The sequence below is a fragment of the Malus sylvestris genome, chromosome 11, assembly GCF_916048215.2.
Source record: "Malus sylvestris chromosome 11, drMalSylv7.2, whole genome shotgun sequence".
Classification (NCBI taxonomy): domain Eukaryota; kingdom Viridiplantae; phylum Streptophyta; class Magnoliopsida; order Rosales; family Rosaceae; genus Malus; species Malus sylvestris.
Genome location: NC_062270.1, coordinates 9,676,852 through 9,684,706, shown reverse-complemented (window position 1 = coordinate 9,684,706; position 7,855 = coordinate 9,676,852). Strand labels below are relative to the sequence as shown.

The following is a 7,855-nucleotide window of genomic DNA, read 5'->3' as shown; positions in this document are numbered from 1 at the left end:
GGATGATGCCGCCGCCGCAACTATGCGAGCCCTATGGTCAGAGCTGAGACAAGGAATCGTGGACGCCGTCACGGAAATCGCCATTGGATTGGGCGCTCCGGTCAGTGAGATTTCGTCTGACTGATTCTTCTTCTTAGCTTCTGTTTGGATAATCGGAAAAGAAAATGAATAGAAACAAATACTTCCAGCGAAGAACACTTGCGCTTTCGGGTCGCCGAGACGAGATAAGATTGCGGTGTTCATAATAGGGCCGAGACGAGAGTGAGAGTCAGGGAATCGGGATGAGAGAGATAGAGTGATAGAGAGATAGACTAGAGAACTTAAGGCAAAACTAAAACAACAGTTCATATTAGATATGGTAGATTATTCATCAATCTGGTCCATTCATTTTAATTACAAATGGGCCGGTCCGGGTACCCGCGGTTCCTATACTCCAGGAACCAGCCCGAACCGAAAATCACAAAGGCCCGCCCCGGCCCGTCCCGTTTTTCTTTTTTAAAAGTAGAAACCGGCCCGTACCCGTCCTGAACCGTCATTACCTGCCCCGACCTGCGGTTCTTGTACCCGTTTGCCCAGCCCTACCTCGAATATGCTCAACAAGAACTTCTAACCATGTCTCACTTGTGGCGCAGTAAAGTGAGGTGAGTCTTGGAACATTTCGAAGATTTCGCAACTAAGGTCATATCGTGGACCTCCAAGATATTACAATATCCCTAATGGTAAAAACATAACCATTTGGGGATTTTGCCTTGTGCTGGTTTGATAAGTAACATGCATCAGCATAACAAACAAGGCAAACATCATTCTGAGGATCAGGGGGTTGGATCCTCTCGAGATGCATTAGGATTTGCCCTCGTAGTACCTTCAGGGTACGTCTTTAATACCAATTCAGTGGTTGCGTGTAGGCGCGATGCTGCATCTTTACCAAGATCAACTGCGAAAGAGATGTCATGTCTAAATACAATGAGCTAAGTATGACGAAACGCAAAGTTGAACTTAGATATGGAATTTTGTATTCCATAACCTCTTCAAGGGTCTCATTTGCATATAATGTATGGACGATCATATGTATACTCAAAGGTAACACATTCGGGGTGTAGTTCGACTGGTAGATAAAAATATCGTCAAAACAATGCTTCAATTTCGGGTCAAGACATAAACGAGTTTTCCCGAGATCCTTCATCTCAAATTCCATCTTCAGGTGCAAGGCAGTTTTCTCAAGCTCTTCCGAAGTCTTAGTAAGATTCATGTTAACGACATAGATTGTAACACTAGCAATTTGGAATAAGGCTTCATAGTTTAACACACAAGGGCATAATTCATATCCCTGACTGATCAAATAATCACTTAGACGGGTATACCACATCCGTCGGATTGTAAGTGAACACCTCAAGCAAGTTAAGAGGGTATTCCGTGGTTTTGGAACTATTTGAACCGGCCCATGTAATTCTTCGAGAACTTACATGTAAATCTTCATATTTATATCCCCATGGAGAAAATACTAACCACATTTCATAATGTTGCTATCAATCACATGATGTTTTGAGAGAAACCTTGTGCCGTAAGGCGTGCATCATATCACACTATTTCATTCATTTCATAACGCTTCCTTTCCCATTTGTAACACAATAGGGTTACCTTGGGCAGTGTAGGAACGACAAGTCCAAAACACACATTGGTAAGGAATTTGACCTGGATTGTAACTTTAGTTATCCAATCAGTTCTAAGTTGTCACTTAATCAATGGAACACAGTTCGATATCGTCGCTTTTCATTTATGTCGGTAGCTATCATATAAGTGAAAACATCATCGATGGTAATCTCATTTCAAATCCCTTTGCTCATCCAAACTAGTATACTAGACCAAGAACTTCAAGTCTCGGGAGTAATCCGGATTAATATCATGAGATGGAAATGATTTGAGACAACGATCAAGTTTAGATTCATTGTTGTGCCATATCTTCCTCTTCTAGGGAAATGAATCCTATGAACCGAATGATCTATCGTGCTCCAGGCCAAGATAGATTGATTGGTTATCCACCGGTATACAGGACCGTCCAAGGGACTTCCAAACCATCCAACAGGGTGGCACCCCCTCCAGGGATGTTGACTCGACGTCTGTTAAGTACGTTTATCCTTGCAGGCATCTTGTCACTTTAACTAGATCAGAAGAATGCTTCTGGAGTAACATTCTGAAAGCTAGAATTCATCGCACTTGCTTATCACACTTGTGCGGTATGAGGATCGAGATGAGACATAGTGGGCAACGTCCATGCAAATTCGCCCCATTCTCCAAGAACGCTGACATTCTTATCTCCCCCTAATGGCGGGAAAACTGTCTCATTAAAGTGACAACCCGCAAATGAGCGGTAAAGATATCGCATGCAAGGGCTCGAAGAGAGCTAATGTGAAGGAGAATCATGATCGACAAAAGATACAAATCCTTTTTTAAAGACCCATGATGGTACGCTGCGGTGGCGCAACTTAGCACATGGAATGCTCACCTAAATGCGTAAACACGAAAATCGTCAGGTTCATACCTAGTAACCAATTGTAACGTCATATAGGTTGGGTGGCAATGGGCCTCAATGCGGACCAACATAACTGCGTACAAGATTGCATAGCCCTAAGCAGAAACCAAAAACTTGGTACATTTATCAAAATCCGGGTGATCATTTAAATTGCGCTTTATGATTACTAGGCGAGGCTATTTGGGGTGAACATGGGAATTCAATATTCGATTATAAACCCAAAATATATATAATACTTTATTGAAAACCGTTGATATGCACTCTCTGGTATTATCCAGTCTTCCGGACCTTAAGGGATAAGTAAGGTGGTGAACCCTTAATCGGCCAAGAGGTTTAGCAACAATGTGTGTGGACAAACATGGGACCAGTTTGTCGATTCATCAACCAAAACCATAAGTATTTATATGGTCCACATTTTGGTTAGATTAGTCCACATATATTCCCTTGAATCCACTGTAAAAAGAGTGATTTTGTATATTTGCGAGAAATGATATAGAAAATCAATTTCCCTAATGAGTAGTCTTGGCAAAGTGTGCTTGTAGGCACGAGATCCTTGCTTCGGGTAAGAAGATGCGTTGTAGCATCATTGTTCGACCTAAATGTCCCAAATGGTCGTGCCAAAGCAAGTAAACTGCTCAATCACCGGGCTTCAGGCCAGCCACATGTGGTGCATTCCCAGTTGGGAGACAATGTATTGGCCCTAAATTAAAGCTTCAGGCTCATTTTTAGAGGTGGTGCAAATATATTTCACTATGTTTTCTTTAGTGGTTCATTTATGATCATTGTCATCTCGAATATCCTTAAAAACTCAACCTGATGGAGAATTTAAGATCTTAAATGGTGATTCAATACTATTCATACAACGAGAAGCGTGCCAATGCTCTTAATCAGGTTGGATAGACCTGAAGTCGCTGTTAGATATGTGATTTAAGTGTAAAGTTAGTGTGCGTAGTACACATTTATCCAGAGAACTAACTTTCCCACATTCCTACCTAATCACGTGTTTAATTGAATCGGTCACATGTATTAAGAAACATGATTCAATTAACTCATATTCGAGGACAATATCAATAAGATTGTCCCTAAGTAAAACATACACCAAACGTGAATCCAAGAACATGGAAAAATGTTCACAAAGTAAATGGTTTACTAAGGGGCTTCGGCCAACAAGGCCATCCATGTCAAAATTCTGCTCTTCCAACGGTGTTTGGTGGAGCAAAATTAGTCTCAGATATTGACTACTAGAATGGTACTCCTCAACAACATTGGTAGGGGTATGAACAAATGCATAACCAATGATCTATTCCATCAAGACGGAAGTAAATTTTGTAGGGTTGAGGTTTGGGAATACTATCCCTTATTCTTGAAGTTTTAGGTCTTAGGTACCAAAGATCATGCTTCAGGCATGATGCCACACCTTGGCAAGCCCTGATTCTACCATATGTTATAAAAACAAACTAGAAATTGGATTATGAGAGAATATGTCATTCGGTGGATCCCTACCAAAGCAGTGCATCACCATTAGGTAGGCTTTGCCCGAACTGGGTCTAGCTATTCACTAGACTCCAACCGAATTGGGTCTATACCTTTCTCTCACGTTTGTGGTAGTAATCAGATTCGAGAATTTGGTAAACTTCCGCTTTCTACATTGCTGCTTCAGGGGCGAGTTAGAAACATGGAAGGACGAGAAAAGTATTCTCCAATCAAAATTCGATCGGATTTATGACTTTAGAATCATGGTGTACTTCAGGTAATGTTTTTCATGATTAGACAGTCCGTAGGAACGAGCCAAAGAGCCATGGAATCCTCGATCGGGAGGTATTTCCATTTGCAATGCTTTGAGTATAAGTCTTCGAATGAAGATATGGCAGAGGCTTATTCAGCTTTTCCATGCCATTTTTTGCTACAATGGTTTCTCAGCTTTTCGATAGTTAAGTGGATATTCACGTCTTGTACCCCACATAAAGTGGTTTCTTTTACAAACATCCAAATAAGGGAAATTGAACTTGTGATAGTTTGACAATTCACCAAATTGGAGGGAACAAGGTTGTGATTGGTGCTATGGGAATGAATCATCCATAAGCATCAAAGTTAGAACATTCGAGTTCTAAGACATGGTTTTCATGAAAAATGTTGGGTTTTCATGGGTGTATTGTTTTATGAAAACTTCAGGTTTCAAAGGCACCAAATTTGAAACTATAGGTTCAATTTAGTTTATGAACGTTTAGTTTGTAAAATAGAGGTTCCTGCAAGAACACATAATGCAATATACAACTAAGTGTAGTGGATTTGAGTTTCTTCAGGAACTCAAGTATGAGAGCTTCAGGACTACGAACGTAAGTCAACAGTTCAAAGTATAAAAATAAATTATTGAATCGTTAATGTCCAAAAGTAATCTTCAGGTCAATAATTTTGGATTCATTTTCAGATTAATGGACTGCAAGTCACTTATAATTAATTCAATAAATCGGGCCATACATGGTTTATTGTAGAAGCAAAAATAATATTAACATACGGGTTAAAATTATTTAGAATGCTAAAATAATAGCATTTGGGTCGAAAAATATTGCCCCAAAAATAATTGGGCTCGGGTTAGGTGCCTTGAGGAAAAGACAAGGCCCTAAATGGCCTTGGGAGTGGGTTGTAGGCCACGGGGGTGAGAGAGAAACCCCAGCCGTAGCTGGGTTTCAAGGTTGGGCCAAGGGGATGGCACGGGACAAGTCCCAGTAGATTTGATGGCCTGTTAATGCACTGAAGCCCAGCCATAGGGGCTGGCGTCATGCAGGGACCAAACCCATGTATATGGGTTGATACTGGAGTAGGCAATAAGCCTTGGTGCAAGCGGAACAGTGGCCTAGCAAGCATGACAGCTTGCTGGCATGGGCCGAGAGCAAAGGGGGGTCCAAAAAGAAAAGTTGCAGACTTCCTTGATGATTGGGGACTATGGGCCCGAGACAACCCAACCAGGCCAAAGGCCTGAGGTGTGCATATGCTCGCAGCAAAGCTGCAGTCAAGGTCCATGCGAATGCAGCAAAGCCCAGAGGGCTGCTGCCCAGTTTGTGCCGCAATGGGTGGTGCCATACCATATCCAAATTCCCACAATTTTTCAACATAGGTAGGGTTTAAGAAACCCTAGAATTGCTTCTAATTTAATTTGATATTTTGACTTACATATTCCACATAACAATTTAATTATGCGATGCATGAAACAAATATATATATTGACAAATATATGAACATATACAATATATATATATATATATATATATATATCAGAAGGAAAATATAAACATAGGGGAGTTCATGCATCATGGAGAATGTTTTCATGCTTCAAGCTCGTTTCAAATATTTTACTTTATTTTAAGCGTACCTAATTGGCAGAAAATGACAAAAACCTTTGAATTTGTAGAAAATTCTTCTCAGAAAGCCGGAATTGCATCTCCAATGCGTTGTATCACGTTCAACACAGAAAAATGAAATTGAATCAATATCATGTAGATCAATTCAATAAAATAATTAATTAATCATAAGAAGAATGATTACGTAATACTCCCCTGATTGAAGATCAAACTCTCTTGTTAGCGTAGTGTCAAGAGCGTGCTGATAACGTGTTGTAAGCATAATTTACTAAACAATTATGGAGGCCATAGAGAGATGGGGAGAGTGCGGCTAGAGAGAGAAGATGGGAGATGTGTAATCGTAGATGTGTTCTATTCCACCTCATTGTGCCTTTAATTATAGTAGTATGATGGGTAAAAAAAATTCCCTTTATGATTACAACATTTAATAGGTAATCAACTTCTAATAGGAACATAAGAGATATTCCAAAATATACTAGGATTTACACAACTACATCGCTAATCTAATAGGACTGCAACAATACTCAATTTATTATAAATTGTTCATGAAAAACTACAGTATTAAATATTAAAAATTTATAAATACTCTACCACTCAACTTTCCGCACACCTACATTTAAAACTTATTTGTAAACCCAAAAGAAAATATGAAAAAGAAAAAGACTAGTTTATGTTTGACACGCGCCTTGGATGCGTGTGACCATGGATACCGAGTAAAGGATCTAGAACGTTCGGCACATTCCAGAGTTTTGACCAACAAAAATATAACATTCCAGAGTTCCAACCGATCGCCTCAACAAAACGACTGCTTCGGGAAGCTTAGTACAGCAACGCGGTGACGCCATCGGAACTTAACAATGACGGCGCTAACCACAATCACCACTCAAATTTAAAACACTTTAACAAAATTATCCAAACTGTTCCGTTACTTAACCCCCAAGACTAGCACCACTTCGCTTACTCCGTAAGCCACAAGTCTGCAAAACATACCTCCCTCCTATAAATACGTCCCCTCTAACTTCCCAACTCTCATTCCATCCACTTCGAGCATCAGCAAGAACAACCTTAAAAGTTTCGAAAACACTCACACAAATCTCATCCACTTCCAAATCTTTCCTTTCCAGCTTACTTCTTCGCTTTGCTCCTGCGAGCTGAACCCTAAACCCGAAACCTTAAACCTGTCAGCCATGAAGAGAAGCAGGCAAGACGAGACCTTAGACTTGGTCAATTGCCTAATGCTTTTGTCCAGGGAACCCGATTCCTCCCCAATCAAACACGAGAACACGAACAAAGACCGAGTTTTCGTATGCAAGACGTGTAATCGGGAGTTTCCCTCGTTCCAGGCCCTCGGAGGCCACAGAGCAAGTCACAAGAAGCCGAAGCTGATGCCCGGTGGGGCTGCCGACCTTTTACATTTGGCACAGTCACCGGGGTCGCCGGTTAAGCCCAAGACGCACGAGTGCCCGATTTGCGGGCTTGAGTTTGCGATTGGGCAGGCGCTTGGAGGACACATGAGGAGACATAGGGAGGTCATGCAAGCTGCGGCTGTTCGGACTCAGGCGTCACCGCCGATGCCGGTTTTGAAGAAGTCGAATAGCAGCAAAAGGGTGTCGTGCTTGAATCTGGACTTGAATTTGGATTTACATTTGGCACCACCGGGTTATCACCAATATGATTTGACGAAGCTGCAGTTGATTTCTTAATTTGTTACATGTTTAATTTATCTTTTTCTTCCTCCATTGGCGTTGACATACATATAGTTTTAGTTTTGATGTATATTTATTCCTATAGATCATAGTCAGATTTTTATCTTTTATTTTCTGATTCGATGTTTATATTGAAACATAGAAGAGGTATTGGATTTGTTTTCGTGATCATTTGGGAACATATTTTGTTCTTAATTTTATGAGACTTTGTATTATATATTTCGTAACACTTATGCTATATTTGCATTCTTTGTTTTTAA

At 40.5% G+C, this 7,855-nt stretch overlaps 1 protein-coding gene across 1 annotated transcript; it reads left to right on the top strand.

Annotated features, from left to right (window-relative positions):
• Positions 1-6,723: 6,723 nt before the first annotated feature.
• LOC126588888 (zinc finger protein ZAT12-like) lies at positions 6,724-7,855 on the top strand. Its single transcript, XM_050254037.1, has one exon. The coding sequence runs from the start codon at positions 7,077-7,079 to the stop codon at positions 7,590-7,592; it is 516 nt and encodes a 171-aa protein (XP_050109994.1). The 5' UTR covers positions 6,724-7,076; the 3' UTR covers positions 7,593-7,855.